At 32.9% G+C, this 19,514-nt stretch overlaps 3 protein-coding genes across 14 annotated transcripts in view; 2 read left to right on the forward strand and 1 right to left on the reverse strand.

The window, feature by feature from the left end:
- The window catches only part of LOC146530783 (spectrin beta chain-like), a 48,378-nt gene extending 35,997 nt beyond the window's left edge, over nt 1-12,381 (forward strand). For 2 of the 10 annotated variants that reach the window (XM_085199553.1, XM_085199554.1), the window contains exons 26-37: nt 22-226; nt 413-607; nt 965-1,144; nt 1,363-1,607; nt 1,944-2,167; nt 2,445-2,641; nt 4,388-4,535; nt 7,338-7,445; nt 8,222-8,365; nt 9,035-9,128; nt 9,420-9,599; nt 10,038-10,260. In XM_085199553.1, coding sequence (XP_085055679.1) covers nt 22-226; nt 413-607; nt 965-1,144; nt 1,363-1,607; nt 1,944-2,167; nt 2,445-2,641; nt 4,388-4,535; nt 7,338-7,445; nt 8,222-8,365; nt 9,035-9,128; nt 9,420-9,599; nt 10,038-10,245 — 2,128 coding nt within the window. In that variant the 3' untranslated portion in view covers nt 10,246-10,260. Of the gene's footprint in view, nt 1-21; nt 227-412; nt 608-964; nt 1,145-1,362; nt 1,608-1,943; nt 2,168-2,444; nt 2,642-3,197; nt 3,954-4,387; nt 4,536-5,712; nt 5,776-6,581; nt 7,302-7,337; nt 7,446-8,221; nt 8,366-9,034; nt 9,129-9,419; nt 9,600-10,037; nt 10,261-11,104 lie in introns of those variants that run through there. The other 8 variants (XM_085199563.1, XM_085199555.1, XM_085199556.1 and 5 more) reach the window with 8 other exon arrangements.
- A 934-nt stretch (nt 12,382-13,315) lies between these two features.
- Nucleotides 13,316-16,431, forward strand: LOC146530784 (collagenase-like). The gene is made up of 7 exons (XM_085199568.1): nt 13,316-13,542; nt 13,826-13,957; nt 14,331-14,484; nt 14,794-14,892; nt 15,101-15,237; nt 15,422-15,478; nt 15,643-16,431. The coding sequence occupies exons 1-7, from the start codon at nt 13,387-13,389 to the stop codon at nt 15,760-15,762; spliced, it is 855 nt and encodes a 284-aa protein (XP_085055694.1). The 5' UTR covers nt 13,316-13,386; the 3' UTR covers nt 15,763-16,431.
- Nucleotides 16,107-19,514, reverse strand: part of LOC146530785 (fasciculation and elongation protein zeta-2-like) — a 37,937-nt gene continuing 34,529 nt past the window's right edge. For all 3 annotated transcript variants that reach the window (XM_085199566.1, XM_085199565.1, XM_085199564.1), the window contains 2 exons: nt 18,823-18,898; nt 16,107-18,160 (listed from right to left, as the gene is read on the reverse strand). In XM_085199566.1, coding sequence (XP_085055692.1) covers nt 18,078-18,160; nt 18,823-18,898 — 159 coding nt within the window. In that variant the 3' untranslated portion in view covers nt 16,107-18,077. The remainder of the gene's footprint in view (nt 18,161-18,822; nt 18,899-19,514) is intronic.

Below are 19,514 nucleotides of genomic sequence, written 5' to 3' on the forward strand. Positions count from 1 at the left end.
AAAATTATTTTGTATTCTCAGTGAGCAAATATCAGTAAAACAGTCTCAAGTGGACAAACTGTACGCGGGTCTAAAAGACCTGGCCGGGGAAAGGCGCGCCAAGTTGGATGAGGCACTGCGGCTCTTCCAGTTGTCACGTGAGGTTGATGACCTAGAACAATGGATCACTGAGAGGGAGCTGGTCGCCAGTTCTCAAGAGCTTGGACAAGATTATGATCATGTTACTGTACGTTTTTTTAAAAAATTACTATATTTTAGTCTTAGATTTAATATGATCTTTTTAGACAAATGGACTATCCAACACAAAGTTTTTTCAATTTGAATTAGCAGATCCTGTGATAATCGCGTTCAACCAAAGAACTCTTCAGCCTTATATTTAGTATAGATATAATTGTAATTATTTTATCCACAGTTACTCTGGGAACGCTTCAAGGAATTCGCTCGTGAGACACAATCAGTGGGATCGGAGCGTGTGGCCACAGCGGAGCGTATCGCCGACCAGATGATAGCTATGGGACACTCGGATAACGCTACCATTGCTCAATGGAAGGAGGGCCTGCGTGAAACCTGGCAGGATCTACTGGAGCTTATTGATACTAGGACTCAGGTGGGTTGTTCTTAACATAAACAAATAAAAAAAATGACATATGAGATATTCTTTTATTTTTCTTTATTAGTGATAGGTTATTTAGTAAAAGGATGAAATCCGTCAATTTTTCACATCATGGGAGAACATCACACATCATCATTTTTAATATGAGTTTATCATCAATGTTTTTAAACTTTTAACAATGAGCTTAATAGTTAAATGTAGCAAGCTTAGAAAAAAATTAACAATATGACAAGTGGTATTTTTTATTTTTTTTATTTTAGTAATGTACTCGAACATAAAATATTCAATAATAATTAATTATATTATTGCTAAAAGCCTATCAATAATAATTAATTATATTATTGCTCACAGATGCTGGCAGCTTCTCGTGAACTACACAAGTACTTCCATGATTGCAAAGACACGCTGCAGCGTGTCAACGAGAAGGCGCGCGGCGTCAGTGAGGAGTTGGGACGTGATGCTATCAGCGTTGGCGCGTTGCAACGGAAACACCACAACTTTATGCAGGACCTCAGTACTCTGCAGCAACAGGTTTGTGTCGTTATATTGCTATAGTGTTAATAAAGACAGTCTCCTAAGTAAACGTGCAATTGTGAAAATAGCTATTAGTTAATGACACCTAGTGTTGCGGTGAGGTCGACCGAGAGCATCCCTATGTAGGTATGTCAATACGTATTTTGCGCACGTAACCTTAAATGCGCTTTGCGCGTACCTCTTAAAATGAATGAAGTTGAACGTTCACGGTGCAGGTTGAGAGCACTGGCGCGGAGATGTCCCGGTTGGGCGCGTCATACGCGGGCGACAAGGCGGCGGAGATCTCGCGGCGTGCGGGCGAGGTGGCAGAGGCGTGGCGCGCGCTGCAGGCCTCGTGCGCGGCGCGTCGCGCCAAGCTGGAGGACGCGGACCAGCTCTACCGCTTCCTGAGCCAGGTGCGCGACCTCGCGCTTTGGATGGACGACGTGGTGCGCTCCATGAATACAGGGGAGAAGCCGCGGTGAGACCTCCAACTTGTAATTTGTTTAAGTTCCGGCACTCAACATATTACACATAATCTAGAAAATTTTCCAAAAAATTAAATGCATACTATTTAGGGAATATAGTATAGGCTAAAAACCTACAAAGCACATATATATGGAATTTCAACCTTCTACTGCCAATACTATGCATTTATCTATCAATCACTAAGTAATAGAATAGTTTTATGTATTTAATATACACTTAATAAATAAAAAACCAACATGTTTCCTCAATTTCAGAACTACCAGTAAATAAAAATTGTAGCTTTCTATAATTATACAAAATTACTAATAAAATATATATAATATTACAGCGACGTAAGCGGCGTAGAGCTCCTAATGAACAACCACCAATCACTCAAAGCAGAGATCGAAACCCGCGAGGACAAGTTTACGGCGTGCATCGGCCTCGGGCGCGAGCTACTCGCGAGGCAGCATTACGCCTCGCCCGATATACGGGATAAGTTACAACTGTTGACCAACCAGAGGAACGCTTTGTTACGACGGTGGGAAGAACGCTGGGAGAATTTGCAGCTTAGTTAGTTGAATTATTGTACTATTTGCATATTTACAATTTAGAGGATTTAAGAAAAAATATATTTAAAAAAATTGTGGCCGTCTAGATATAGTAGGGCTATATTATCGGTCTAACCATAACAGTTATTTTTCAATAGTTCTCTATACTAACACTTGTTCTTCAAAATATATAGCATTAGTCTTATGTTACAACCTCCAAAAAAAAAACATTGCCTTTACCCAAATCACTTGAAAATTAATAAAAAAATAATTGAATACCTAATTGTATCCGCACACAGTCCTGGAAGTCTACCAATTCGCGCGCGATGCAGCAGTGGCAGAAGCATGGCTGATCGCCCAAGAACCTTACCTGATGTCTCAAGAACTTGGCCACACTATAGACGAGGTTGAATCGTTGATCAAGAAACATGAGGCCTTTGAGAAATCGGCTGCGGCACAAGAAGACCGGTTTAGCGCTTTACAGAGACTTACCACGGTATGTATAGTGAGATATTGCACAAAACAAGTGTTATATACGAGGCCGTTGTGGCGCCAGAATATTAATTTAACGGTGGTGGGTTTCCACTTGGGGGAATAAGTTAATTGGGTGTTGCGTATGGAATAGTGTCGTAACAATAGGTTCCCTCTGCCTACCCTGCTATATGCAGAATTGGTGAAGCTAACAAAAAATATTATATAGAATTACATGCATGTTAAAAAATATATAATTATAACTATAAAAAATACTTCAGCAATTGATTTTGTAAAATATTTATATCTTAATGAAGCACTTCATCCTGCACGGTAATTTTAATATATTATGTACCAAAGTAAACTATGGTAATAGCTGGAGAATGTTATGCCAAATGTAAAGTAAATGTATAGTAACTCATTAAATATATACATTTTGCATAATTATTACCGGCTCTCTTCCAGATTGCACAACTTGTGTATTTGTTTTCTTGTTATTGCTTGTTTTTGTTTATTTGTACTTAGATGTAGTGTTTGTGTTGATGTGGTATTATCTTGTTTTCTTTTTAAATCACCATTAGCTTGAAATGAATGCAGCATCTCTATGGCCTACAGAACAACCTTGGGATAAATGTGACGAGACTTCCTTTGTCTACCAACCCCCACCAATTATCCGTCAAAAACCTTCCTTAAAAATTTCAACTAAACCTATCCGGCCAGTTGGAGACGTTGTATACGAAATAATAAACACCAACGACAAATACAAAATACCAGAAAAATACCTACAAAAGAGAAATCTGAATATAAATTATAATAAACCTATTAAAAACGATTCTCACTTATGGGCAGTTGTCACCAACAACAGTCTATCTACTATATCTGAAACGAGCAGTCCTCCAATGAGTCCTTTAAAATCACCTTTGTCCCCTGAAATTTATACTTCGATTTTCTTTGAATATACGTCAGAAACTGAACAGCCTGATGAAAAATTTGCCTCTATAGACCTAATTCTATGGGAAAGGTTATCTTATTTACATGTTTATCCAAATGTTTCAATATTACGTAGAGTTAGGGGTCAAAGTGAATCGTCTTCAAAATCCGGTAGCATTAAAGGTATCCTTAAACGCCTATCCAAAAGACGCAAGTCCACCGATAGCGAAGCTATAAGCGAAGTGGCTGTGCTATCAATGCCGGGTTTGACGAGTAGTATGAAACGTATTAACGATCTTGGCAAAGAAGTAAAGTCTATCCCATTATCCTCATCTATATCCTTGCTATCCCAAACTCGTAGTCTATTGTTCCCGGAGGGTGCATGGTACTATAACTATTTGGATGGTGTAAGTGTGGGAACTGGTATACTGCATGAGCTTTCTATGTGTGCTGATTTATAAGCATGTTGTATGTTATATTCTCAATGTTGTAGCGTCTTAAATAAACGCTTTTTTATTGTTACTATAGGTTTTTTCGATAGCTATAAAATTAAAATAATATGTCAAAATGAATGAAAATAAATCATTATTATTAATAAGTAATTAATGAGCTTATTTTACTTTCTTTGGTTTATTTATGTATATAAATTATATTTATTTTACATAAAAAATATCATAATATACAATATATATATATAGTCAAAATAAAAGTAAGTATACAATATGTAAATAAACATGTTTATATAATAATATACAATCGTGACTACATCCGCCGCTAAATAACAATACCCACCAAACAATAACTCACAAAAAATTAAAACCAAATAAACCTAACATTTCAGTTCGAAGTTAAAGAGATGAAGCGTCGACAAGAAGCGGCCGAAGCAGCAGAAAGAGAACGTCTCGAGCGTGAAGCAACTGAAGCAGCAGCGGCCGCGGCAGCGCAGGACGCGGTTGATCGCGCCGCATCGCCCGAGCCACAGCCGCAGGGTGAGTGGACGACTGGCTTTATACTGTTCTTTTTTCAATATTTGATTTTATATTTAAGATTAAATTATTGGTTTGAAATAAGAACCTTATGTTGATATTTTAAAATGGAATAAGTTAATTTGGAATAAATTTATTGGCTCGAAAAAGCATAATATATATTTTTAATAAAATTGCATATTTAGATTATATTAAAGAAATATTTAAAAATTTACATTATAAGTAGCGCTCCAAGTTTACAGAATTCTAAAATTATATTTCGCAAAGTCTTAAATTTAAAATTCTTACAAGTCTTAAGTTGACTCTAAAATTTAAGTTAATTTAAGACTTGGAAGCCAATAATTTTGTTTTTGATATTGTTACCGATAAATTAGACTTAAATATGGTAATAATTAAATAGTTACAGTTAGTCTCAATATAATCTACATAATTTTTTAATGTTTTTAAGTAAATCGTAAACCTAAAAAAGTATTTGATAATATTTGCAGAAATAAAATTAAATATTTTAGATTTTTGTTCATAGAGAAATTATTAGTAATTTTAAATTAAGAGGAAAACACAACTTTTTTCAAACATTAATCTCACTTCAACTCACGGATTGCAATGTAAGCACGCATGTGTATCTTCTGGCACTATTGAAATATACTTTCGTTACAAACAAAATAATATTTCTACTAATTGTCACCATTTAACTGGTGAATGCTGCTTGAATATGAAAAAACAATAACACTTACTCTGATATAACGAAAAAGTTGAAATCAATAAATATATATTATGACAACAAAGACTTAGCACATTCGCACAGCGATAGAGCCTCAAGTCTTTCGGCGTCGCTTGCCGCTTTCCATGTTTATGAAAATTATCCGTTGTATCGCTTGACCGGCCCGCGAGAAGAACTTAATTTCTAAAGTAAAAGGCAAAGCACGGCGTTGAGTTCCGCCACTCAAGACGCAATGCCTCCAGAATTCGGCGGAAACGGGAACGAAGTGTGTTATCACTAGGTTGCCTCTGCCTACCCTGCCGTCTGCGGGATACTGCGTGAAGCTGATTTAACTTGCATTTCTAATAAAAAAGAAATATAAACCATATATCTGTCCCTTCCTATCGCGGGCTGGTACACGCGTGTATGACAAAGAAAGCGTTACTTACCGATGTGTTGTCCACACATGCACACGCGTAGTCGTAAGGAGAACGTCCACTAAAGCGGCTGAGAAGGCCCAAGAGCGACCGCATTCCCAGCCAGGTAACAGAGCGCTTTATATAAACCTACCGAACTAAATATGTACCCCGGCTGTACGCATGCGCTTTGACATCGTAGTGTTAAAATGGGACTTCTTAACTAGGACGGGTTACACTGCGCTCTATAATAGACAAGCCACGGGGTAGATGTTTCATTTCTTTCTAGAAGCTTCTTTAAACAAATTAAAGCTAGGATTTCGTAGGCGCTCTATTTAGTTACGGCTACGCACCATTTTTCTTTTATTGTTGCACTTAATGTGTTCATTCTTATAGATCATCTCTAGGTGAAGGTCGCCATTGATTTATTTTATTTACACGAGTCTATATTTATTTATGCTTAGTTACAAAATATTTGACATTATTTGTTTTATATGTTTTCCGAAATAATATATTTAAAATAATTAGAAAATTGGTAAAATATTTTGTAACGTTTCGTCTGTTTTCTATCATTCTTCTAGAAAGTAGTTTTTAATTGGAATTATAAATGAATATTAAATTTATGTTTACTAAGTTATATAACTTTCTATTTAATTTATCATCATCTATAAAACTTATGCGAAATTATTATATATACAATATACATAATATAAATATATAAATTAATAATAATAAATATCATAAACACACACTATTTTACATTTAATTACAATCATATTTTAATTTTATATCACTCGCTCACGGTGATGGTTTGATACTTTCCATTCTCATCTGTTTTTTTTAGTTTCATCAAAATATAACATATTATATAATTATAATATTCTATATGAATTTATACTGTGTTCTTCTCTTTCAATGATGCTGTCTCCGTAGAAGGTAGGTATAACATAAAGCTACGCTTCCGCCTCACTAGCTACCTTGACTCGCACTGCTTTAGGCTAGCTGGCTTCAATATATGCATGATATATTATACATATGTTTATTTTTTATGCGAATTCGGCTATATTTATGTCTATTTCTTCTTATTATATACTTCGAATTTCTTTTTCGATTTTATATTTTCTACTTCACTATTTTTATGCCATAGGCAAAATCGTAAGGTAAACTATTTGTGGTTTGTAATGTGTTTTCCTAACAGTAATGTTGCGGATAAAAGGGTTTTAGGGACCAACGTAATACTAAAATTGAATACAAAATAGGAAATAATAATTTATAATTATGAGTAATGCATATGTAGTATGCATGATTTGTGTTTATTTATGAAATTCTTGGTTGTATATGTGTGTATCTGACGACTCAAACCTGAAAGAGGTGCTAAGTATTAACAGAAATTATTTAGAAATGTAAGCAACAAGAATAAGTTGCATTTTTGTTGTTAGCAGATTTTGAATTTCAAGGAATTCGATAAGAATGTATGGCTTCGACCACCGCTATAACGGTTTCATTAAAAATGTTAAAAATTAAATAACTATTCAAAAATATAAATAATTTATATTATACATATTCCAAGATGATCACGCATATACAGTCACGAGCATGTACTGTATCAGTATATAACCTAGCATGTACTCCTAGTGTAGTGTAGTGTGTAGTGTAGCATTGTAACTAGCACGTAGATGTCGCATGCAGAAACCACCCCCGCCCCCTCTCCCGTGGCGGACGCGCCCTCCGCCTCACCCGCGGTGGCGGCCGTCACCCCCGCGCGGCCAACGCCCGCCAAACCCGCACGCCTCTCCAGTGAGTATAATACCTTATTCGGTAGTGTTGTGGACGTTTATATTTGTAGTTTTTATTATTTTTTTTTCAATTGTTTTTTTTGTTAAGATTATCTGGCTTCATGCTTTTTTATATTGTAAGCAGTGACTCTGTTATCCCACTTTCTATCTAATTATAAACTACAAATAAAATGTTCATTACATACTGTCACATACAATATAGACGTAAATTGGTTATATATACTTGGCGATAAGATGATTTTTCTGAATAGTAAAGAATGTAGCAAGAATTGAAACTACAATTTATACTTATTATTATAATTGGAGTCATCTTTCACCCATATTTTTATAAATGTGTAGAATATTTAAATAGTTAAGGATGAATGCAAGTAATTTGTTATTTTACTAATTGTGCGCAGTGTATGTAACTAGTGCATGAAGTTCACTCACTATTTCTAACATTATGTGTTTTCTGGTGATTACTTTGTTAAATGTTTTAATTTTGTTTTGTATCGACAAGAAGCATGTTAAAGCTTTTGTTTTTGCTGCGAAACTGTGTTGTTTTTATGTTGCTTTGAATATTTTTTTTTCTTTTTTTATCCTCGTCCTTGTTCCCTCAAATCTCCTGAATCCATTCTTTTTACTTTTACTTCTATATCATACTTGTCTCTACATAATTTTCTTCATCCTACAAAAATAAATCAAATTCATATCCATCTTCACTATTCCTTCTATACTCCTTATAAATCCCTACTATCCTTCCCCCATACGTCCCCTACCAATGAGCACCGGACACAGCGGCGGGTTCGAGTTCGAGTCCGGCCACACCGTCCACATCCGGTAAGGTGAAGTCGCGGTCGCGCAGCAAGTCGCCGTTCCGAAGCTTCCGCTGGCGCACCGCTAAGAAATTACTTACCGGAGCCCCTCACAGCGACGACGAAGGTACTCCTAGTAGGGGATAGAGGTGGATGGATGACGATTACGATATCTTTATGCGATATTTGAGATATTGCATTAATTTATTGAAGTTTTATCAGTTTTAGTTGGTTCTTTATGAGTGAGACTGACGATAAGTAAATAAAGTGAATCGTTTTGTATGAATACAGATAAAATATAAATTCAAAACCCCAATAACTCTTCATCTCATTCTCACCATATTATATAGTAATTATAAAATAGCCCATCCACCTTCTATTGTCTATTAAATGATTGTGAACGTACGCGACGAATGCTTTTTGTGTGCTGTTGTGTTTGAGCGCATGGTTTTTTTTATTTAATAAGTATTTTTTATTGCGTGTATAGTACAATAAAATATTGTATCTAGATGACTTTTATTCGGCATAGTTTAGAACGTTTAGTATCAAACCTATCACTAGCGTATGTAATTGTTAGATAAATATTAGTATGACAGATTCTTTTATTATATTACTCGGCCATATTTTTATACATTTTATTTTAATATTTTCACGTCATGTTTGAATTTTAATACGACATATAAAATATGCTAAATCAGTTAAAATTCGACCATGCTTTTATATTTTCTTCTATTTTTTTTTTATTATATAAATGTAATTATTAGTGTACTTTTACTTAACGATTCTACTCGAACAGAAGGTGCAAGCCCCGCAGGAGAAGACGAGGGCGTTGAGGGCACTTTAGTCCGCAAGCACGAGTGGGAATCCGCTGCTAAACGAGCGTCTAACAGGTTAACATTTTGTTTTACTTATATGGACACTCAGTGTAAAAAGATAAAAAGTAAAATGTTGCCTAATATTTTTTATAAAATATCTATTAATTTATTGTAATACGATTAAATATATTTTCTTCTTGTTAAAATAAAGAACATTATTTAATTTTATATCCATAATATTTTTGGAATAAGTGACAGGTAGAAACATTTACACTGAAGGGCCTGTATTTTAAGAGGTGCTCTTACACATGCTACGGATAGCTTCAATAATAAATAAAAAACAAATATAACAATTGTTTCCATCAGATCGTGGGACAAATTGTACGTGGTGGCGAAAGACGGGCGCATGGCCTTCTACAAGGACCAGAAGGCGTTCAAGGCGTCCCCCGAACAGCACTGGCGCGGGGAGCCCCCGCTCGACCTCAACGGGGCTGACGTCGAGGTCGCCGCCAACTATACCAAGAAGAAGCATGTGTTCCGTCTCAGGTATGTTTAAGCTTAGAGACATGATTTTAAAATTGTGCTATTTAGGTGTTTCAATCTTGTGAGTTGTGGTAACTTTGAATGCAAATTAGTGAATGTAACTAAATAAACTTTTCGACTTTTTAATATAAATATATATTTTAATATACGAGGCCAATTGTGGCGCAGGGTCATAAAGTTTGACTGTACTGACTGGTCGTGGGCTCGATCCCCATTTTTTTCGCTCTGATGTCGATGCAAGCGGGCGGCGTTGAGTTCCGCTATTTAATACGCAGTGCCTCCAGAATTCGGTGAAAAGGGGGTTACGGAGTGTCTTAACATTAGGTTCCTTCTGCCTACCCTGCTGTGTGCGGAATACAGCGGGAGCTGATTTATTGTTTTAATATAGATTCTAAAATATAATGTTAACAGTGTGTGTATAATGTTTCTTTGTCTCCACAGGCTGAGCAGTGGCGCGGAGTTCCTGCTGCAAGCGCACGACGAGGCGGACATGAGCGCGTGGCTGGAGGCGCTGCGCGCGCGCACTGCCGCACCCGCGCCGCGCTCGCACACGCTGCCCGCGCACTCCGCGCACGAGCCCAAGCGCCGCTCCTTCTTCACGCTCAAGAAGAAGTCAGTGCACGCTCTCTCCGCGCTCTATTCGCCCTAGGCCCTACACTCCCTAGGCACGCCGCGGCGCTCAGGCACTACATACTGTTTAAACGCACTCCCCCTCCATCCATTACTATTTTTTCATTATAATTCTTCTTATATAATAGCTTTATTGACGTTATGAGGAAATCCGAAATTGATATATTTTTTCAATTGGTTTTTATATGTAATTTTTCATTATCCTTAAATGAATGAAATTTTAAAATGTATAAATTAATTAATTAATTTTAAATATCAAAGCTTAGTTTCATAACTTTATATAATTGTCTAAAACATTTAATGTTAGTGTCTCTTATATTTTAACCACTTCTAAAATGTGCGAAAAGTAAGCTATCAACTAAAACTTCTTATCTTCTGTTCTATTCTTATTGTGTCGTCATATAACGTAACATATAAGTAAATTCACCCCTTACTTACATTGCCTTCCTTTCGATTCTACCAATGTTTTACACAAAATTTATGCTATAAAATATTTTAAGCATATTGATGCTTATACTGTTCCTTCTTGTAGTGTCTGAAGCGTTGTTGAGTGTGCTTGCGGTGTCGGCCCTTATTTCATTTGCTTTTTCATATTAAATATTTTAAATAAAAATAATTTAATTACACTTATAAGAAATTGTAATTTCTATGGAATTGGAATATTTATATTTTTTGCAAGGCCGTTGAAATTTTAATGTGAAATAGCAAATATGAAATATAGCTTTTAATTTAAACTTGTATTTTGCTTTAGTTCAATTTTTTCCACATAATTATATTGCTTAAACTTTCTTCACTTTATCTTAAATTTTGACATTAACTTATTACTATCAAATAATTTATTTAATCATAATATTAATAATTGTTTCGTTTGTCCACAGCTAAGCGGGTGGGGAGTACCGGACAGCTCGTAGCCCGCGCCACGTTTGTCATTACGCACGCCGTAGTACGGGGGCTCGCGTAGTCCGAGCGGCGGCTGCTCCAATACACTTGTATCGTGTACCATAATAAATGAAGTATTATTATTACTTTAACCATAATAGATTATCTATACGACAGCAGTCGCTCGGACTACGTATTTATATGTATGTATAGAGCCCCAGACGCCGCATATTTCTCACGACGCTTGCTACAGTAAGCTTTGCTAATGACGAAATTGTGAGCGCCCAACCGACTGTCTGTCTCTTTTTGTTATTATTTTGTTGCGTACAAAAAAAACGTTATTTAAGACTGTTCGATATTTTGAGTGTTTGAGTCGTTTGCCTTCGTCTGACCCACCCTCGTGTTTGTTGTAACTTGGAAACAATTATAGATTGACTTATATAGTAATATTTATAAAAATTCTAAATACGACGCTATTTATTAATAGATGACTCTTAGTGTTTAACTCAGATGGAAATTTATATATATATATTATTTATTTATACGTATATCAATATATGTAACTCGTAAATTATAGTGTGATTTCAATCGGACGCATTTTGATTGGACATCTAGATGTTTTATTAGTACCGACCAAGCGGAGCTCGACCGCGTTCTCATGTAACCGCATTTACGGCAAATAGTTCATTTAACCTTTCAATAACCAGTGGATGTCGTTTTTATTGATTGACAGCTTGCTAAGTTTGAGCTATATTTATTTCGGAAGTAAAATGTAAGCTACGTAATTGAATTAGAATTAATTTCTATAATGAAATGTTCGGTCCGACACTCGGGCGTCGCCGTCGATTAGAGAGCGTCGCTTTTAAATTTTAAATATCAATTTTTCAATTTATCTTCTTAGACCCTAAATAATGATAGCGGTAGGCCAGGGGGCGCTGGCGGCGACGCCGGAGTATCTTTTACGTTGTAAGTATGCTTTACGCCTCATATCGTGCTTTTAAGATATCTCTTTATATTACTATTATTATTAAATTTTAATTTAATGATTATTTTACTGCCAACATTTCACAAATGGACATATATAATGTCTAATTATCACCATTCTAGATGTTATGACTCGTTTAGTTCAGTTTACGTTATTATTGTATAGAACGCGCCAGTGTGTGTGTGTGCGCCTGCGCCTTTGTCACACTATCGCAAATATAACTATGTTTAAATATTTTATTTCAAAATTTTACTTTTTTGAGGAAAATATAATAAATGATGTTTTCAAATAGTGTTTGGTTTTATTCTTATCCTATTCACATACTCCTAAAACATATTTTTGTATAAATTTTACCTTCAAATGGAACACATATAAAACACCTTTAAAATATATATAACAAAAACTGTTACCCTTTTATTTTCTTGTAAGAAATCTATGGCTAATTATGATGCTCATACGTTATTCCTTTAAATATAATTACGGAACTAATTTCTAATGTTAGTTTGTAAACAAATATTAAAATTCGTTTTACATTTATTGACGCTGTTCCGAGAATACCATTGTAATGAGTGAATAGTGTTTTTTTTTCAGTTGTAGGAAGTTTCAATATTTCAGCCACATTATAAGAAACGCGAAATATGACTACTGCGGCTATCATACATGGCAAAATCCAGGAGGGAAGAGGAGAATATCGTGGCTTGAATTTTTTCGCCAATGGTTCAATATGAGTACTCGTTCCTTATTCAGCCGTATCAAAGGTCCAAGTTACCTTAATAATCGCGGAACTTCGCAAGAAGATGGCGCTCTAAGAAGATGAAGTCATTTTCTTAATTCTTTTTTTCTGGATACGATCTGTTAGTCTTTGTTATCATCTTGGGCACTGTCAAAGCAGTCAAAGTTAACCAGAGACGTTAAAAACAAAAGTTGTGATTTCGAATGGCTATATTTTTTTCGATTATTGATTATAGGCAGGTAACGCTTGAATCAGTACATATTGAAATTGTTATAAAGAAATTTTAATAAAACATTATTATATACAGTAAAAAATTGAAAACTATGTGGATAAAAGGTTTTTTAAGTTATTATATACAGATATAATGCACTATACTTATAAAGCGGTTTTTCTAGTATCGATACATTACGTATAATAATTTTGATACTTCACACGTCAAGATAAAAAAGATATTTTAAAGATAAATTCGTCACAATTGGAGATAAAACACTTTCTCATCCTAGTTTCCTAGGAAAGATTACAGTAAGTTAAAGTTAGTCAGAGAACTAATATCAAAGTTAAAAATGTATAACGGTAATATAAAATTAGCATTAATTTTAATGCTATTATCAATTAGTGCTATTAACTCGTGTAATAATAAGGATTGTACTAAAATTTTGAATCGGCAACAAAGGATATTTGGAGGTAGCGCTAGTGAACGCAGTTCTAGGCCTTTTCAAGTAAGTGTTGTTAGAATATAGCAAATAAATATTGATTTTATTTCTAGAATCTCATTGAGGCTAGTTGTGTCGCAGTGGCACACGCGTGTGACTGCAAATTCGAGGGGTTGAGAATTCGATTTTCACTCGAGGAAATGAAATATTCGATATTTTTATTTCTTCATTCTGGTATCGAGGTAAAGCGCAGCGTTAAGGTTCGCCACGCAGCTCATAGTGCCACTAGAATTCGTAATTGCCTCCGGTATCTTAATAATAATAAAAATAATAATCGATCATAAAATAGGTAGCGTTATACATACGAGTGGGAGAATCAGGACCCCTCGGTTTCTGCGGCGGGTCGCTGGTTCACGAGCAATGGATACTGACGGCCGCTCACTGCTGCTTCCACGACAACGTGCTGGTTACCCATGTACAGGTAAAATTAACATATTTTGTTTTAGGTAAAATATACTTAAATGAGAAGAAAATCTTCGTATTTTACGGATGAAACCCAGGCTATGGAGGAACAGCTCGAAGTAGCGCTTCAGATTTATATAGGCTTAAAGGCTTTAAATTTAAAATACACATCAACATACGTTTTTATTATTTATAGTAATAAACTATAAATAATAAAATACATAAATTAAAAAAATCACAAGGAATTATGACGGATATTTCATTAAAATCCGTGATAACAAGCAAACTTTCGCACTTTCTATTTAATAGTATTGTTCGTATAAAATACATATTTCATAATAACCTGAAACTAAACTATAGGTAACCTATTACCACATACAATGTTTTTTCAGGCAGTACTAGGTGCACATTCATTATACGATCGTTACGAAAACGGGAGGCGTCTGGTTAACGTCGAGGAAGTCGTCGTTCACCCACAATGGAGTCCCGACACGTTTGCCAACGATCTTGCTCTCTTGAAATTGGCCAACGCTGCTCAGACTTCTGGTATTAATTATATTATTATCCTTTATTCTATATACCTATCATATAGAAATATATTTTTCATATTATATTTTTGTCGTATTTTATGGTTTACAATTACATTTAATAAGCTTGTAGATAGAGCCGGTATTTAATAATCAAAACCTGAACTAAATTAAATAAATACTTAACAATCTTTAAAACCAGGATCAATTGTTTTGAAAGCGCTAATGATAGCACTTAAAAATAGCTTGGGTAGAATGAAATATCGAATTTACATATGGACAATATTCATATGTAAATTAAGATTAAAATAATTTAATAACTTTTCAGATTCAATAAGTATAATTCGTCTTCCCTATTTAAATACCGTCAATTCTAACTTCGCCGGCGTCGCGGGAATTGCTTCTGGATGGGGTATTGCTGCCGACGGTAAATACTCTAATTTTTGTATTTTAAATAAGTAAAACACCTTATTAAAATACAATTTGCAAAAAAATCAAGATTAAAAAAGATTAGTTTTGTTTTAAAATGTTTGTATTAGAAAGTTTACAATTTGTAGAAATAAATAGTTGTACAAATGAAGCGATTTCTTTATGTAGCAGCAAGCTGTACTATATAAATACTACTATTCCACCAGGTGTGACGTTCATATCACCAACTCTTCGAGAGCGGATGATGACCGTGATGACTGACACGCTCTGCAACACCATCTACATGGGGAACCTGCCTTCTAATGTTGTCTGTGGTTTTAGCGTAGCATCAGGAACATGCAAGGTGCATAAACGCAGATTTATTATTCATTAAAATCTTATTTTCGAAGTATTTAATTGACAAAATATTAAAAATCAAATCAGCTTCACTCTGTATCCCGCATACAGGAGGGGAGGCAGAGATTGTACGTAGGTAGATGTGTAGATTCATTTATTTTATTAAAACATTTTTTATGTTTTCTTACTAGGGCGATAATGGTGGTCCCTTCACTATTTTCTCAAACATCTCAGAAGAAACCATTTTGGTAAGTGAATACTTTTTAAAATACATTTTATTAAATTCGCAAACAAATTAAAATGAATATTAAAAAAAATATTTAAATTAAGTTTGTTAGTTTAAACATTTAAAATATCAAACTTATTGAAAGGTGCTTTAAATTGAACATTATACATTATCTGTATTTTTTAGATTGGAGTAGCGTCGTTCGTCGAAACGAACGGTTGCAACGATGAGTTGCCTTCAGTTTTCACGCGCGTGCAGCGTTACCTGCCGTGGATCAGTGAAACTACTGGGATTGTTCTGGACTAGCTTCTAGAACTTGGCCATGTAGTTAGTAAGCTAAGTATATCTTAATAATCTATAAGTTTTAAGTGTTAACTGTATTGTTTTTCTATAAGAAACTTTTTTATACTTATTTACTTAAGGGACTTTTTTTATCCTTTTATTGAATTACTAATTGTCTTGTTTTTTGTTCCTTTTTATAAACTATTCACCTACCAAGAACAAATGTAAAAGTAATAAATTTAATAATATAAGCAAGTAATAAATGCTATGGATATAAACTCGAAAACCCAAATAATAATTATTCAGCGAGCTTTAACAACTCAAAATTCAAATACATAAAATAAAAGTGTACCAAATAAAAAACGTTATTTTATTTCAAGCTCCTTTATTAACCAGGTACCAGACGTCCACATTATTTTCTGAGAGTTGAATTAATATTGATTTTGACAATAATATCTACATTCTATAAAACACTTTGAGTACTAATAATTAAAATATTTCACTGAGAATGATTAATGATGACATTTTTTTTATTTATTGGGATAGGTAAAATGTTAAATTTATAGAATATGAAAAATTAGTTTAATATTTTTTTTTCTCAAAAATAAACAATAGCAAAGTGCCAATTTAAATACAATATATAAAAAGTGGATTTAAAATAATTTCAAATAAAGTAAATATATAATTTTTGAGCCATATAATAAATCTTTCTTTACAGTTCATTTCACTTCGGTACCGTCACATATTCCTTCATTCGTCTAAACAATTACAGATACAACAAATCAGTGTTGCTACATGAAAATTAAAATGTGCGACGTAAGCCTTCCGTACATTTTGCGAACCAAACACAATTTATTATTCATATTAATCATTCATTTTACAACAACAACTTTATACATAATTTATAATTATATCAGATTTTAAATTTAATATCTTATGCATAGATTTGTTGAATCCTTTCAATGATTACTTAAAGAAACTGAAATTAAAATATGACATGATAAAGACAGTTTATTTAAGTCACCATCACTTTTAGTAAACTCCTGTAGAATTTTCTTATTTTACATATTGATATTTTTTTAAATTAACAAAATTATCACTACTAAACGTTGAGACTAGAGGTAAAACCTATATTAAATAATTAATCTTTAACCTAAATCTACATGTATATTGCATAGTGCTTGCCATAAGTGGTTTGTTTCATTATATTGTAAAAGAAAACAACAGTTATACAGATTTAATGCACTACATACATATATGCCTAGCTAATCGATTTATTTTCTAAGTTAAAATTAAGAATTCGATGATTTTTAAACAAAAATTACATTATTAAAGTTATTTTTAGAGTGGCGTCATATATTTTTCAATCGTTAATCGACGCTACCGTTTAAAGTTAGAATAACAAATTTTCAGTTGTTAAAGATTGTCTATTAAATTTTTCTCTTTTAAAGTGTAATTAGTTTTTTTATTTATTTAAAATCAAAATGTGAAGTTTTTGTCAATTAAGATAAAAAAATATTAACCTAGAAATTGGCAAAGCTGTAGATAATATGTACAAGCCTCCCCAGCGCTTACTTACAATAACTAAATTTACTAAATATTACCATGAGACGACAATTCCGTTTTCTTTTTCGTATTTACACGTTAAAATTGATTTTTTAAAAACAAAAAATATTAAAATTAATCCATATTTTAAATAAATATAATGAATATTAATTAAAAACAGCACAGTAAGTAAATCTTAAAGAAGCAATAATAATTAACAAACTACCATTATACGATATCACAGTTCATTTATGCAAAAAGTATTATAAAAACAAATATGCCAAAAAATATTCTTGAATTATGAGAAAACGCTTTATGGCAATACTTACTTAGAATACCAACACGCAATTTTAAAAAATATAATTATATTATACACATGGCAACACTGAGAGCATAGAGAAAGTTGCAAGTGCGAGCGTTATATTTAACGTAATTTTATCTGTACCAATTTAAATTCATAATTAAAAATATTAAACGTGCATGAAAATACACAGCAAATATTTGACATTCCATTTGATATGAAACAATTATTTAATATTAAATATAATGTGCTGACATCGAAACTTTTAATATTGAATCGTTTTAATGGCGATAAGTACATTTTCACTTTTTAATAACACAGATAGTTCATAAGAAAACGTTAAATTATCAATTTAGGGATTTAGGCACAAACAGATATAAAAACAGATTTTTATATTATATTTAATTTGTTATATATATATTATGTTGAAAATAATTAGTGAAAATGTACTCATTTGTAAATTTATAATGAAAATTAGCTAAATATTGAAAGTTTATGTTGGACATAGGATCTTGAGAATATAATCTGTGAGCAGTGTGGGCACTGTAGGGCTATCTTCATTAATTGCTTTCATTACTGCAAATATAAAAAAATATATATTATTATTAACACTGTATGTACAAAAAATCTCTATTTTAATTTATTATATAAATATTCTACTTACATAAAAAGGTACTATATAATACATATACTGTTGCATACAAAACACTAACTATTTGTATTTACATTAAATGAAATCTACAGACAAATGCTAATAATAACAATTATTCCATAATATTAATAATAATATCTATAAATATTCTCAATCAATGTCAAAAAAAAAACAAATAAATAAGATCTCTAATAAATAGTGTATAAAAAATGTTATGTAAAAACAAGTCCAGAATTTCTTGTATGAAGTACAAACTATACAAGATTGACCAATTAACTTCTTCCCGGAAGTTTCACATTCGATTTCCGTTGTTAATATTTATGAATTTAATTGATTAATGCATTTGAATTGGATAGGTATTAAAACATAACATTAATTACGTAATCTGTAACTATACTTTGAGCAATCCATACATTAGTTTTTGATGCCAAACTGGACCACAAATATTTTTGACAAAATATATTTTGATATGGTTTTCATATGGATTTCATTTATTTTTATATGGGAATCGAACCCACAACTTCTGTGCTAACCATAGCTGCTAGACCGACAGAGAAAGAAATAAAATACAAAGATGAATACTTACTCTTGATAAGAACTTGTAGAGACTGGTTGTCGGGAGGACCGTTGTCCAAGTGGAAAGGAATAACTGTTGTCAAGTACTGAAACAGAAAAGGTAACGTTTAGTATTAAAAATAGTTTTATAGTTATATTTTAAGTAATTTCACATTAATATATTTATTTTTATGTCCATGTTTCTTCACATTGAGTGCAAAAACATAAAGGTATATTTAATAAGAAAAAAAAAATAGTTTATGCTTTTCTAATCGTTTTCTTATAATATTATTATTTGTTTTAAATATATTGATTTTCATATACATTAAAAGTTCCAGAGGGTCAGATTACAACAAAAAGCTTAATTGCAGCATAAGATTAAAAACCTGCTAAGTTAGGTAGTAGATATCATGAATGTCTATACATAATTGAAACTGTTTTAATTCTGATTTTTATTTTAAAGAACTAGTTTATTTGCATGTTTTACATATGCAAATAAACATTTTTTTTATAGTAGCTGTTATTGATATTTCTAACATTTTAAATATATATACTTAATTAGGAACAGTTCACGAGGTCCGAGCTGAGCTTTGCATATTTAGTTTAGATGTAAAGTTATTTGCTTGACTTATATCGGTTTTTACTGCTTTTATTCACAATCGGCCTTTAAATTCTTAAGTAATTTTATTATTATTAATTTCAAGAGACGCAGGTTCAAATGCT

This window comes from Heliconius melpomene, chromosome 16 (assembly GCF_056956725.1).
Source record: "Heliconius melpomene rosina isolate 202511_hmr_F chromosome 16, ASM5695672v1, whole genome shotgun sequence".
Taxonomy (NCBI): Eukaryota; Metazoa; Arthropoda; class Insecta; order Lepidoptera; family Nymphalidae; genus Heliconius; species Heliconius melpomene.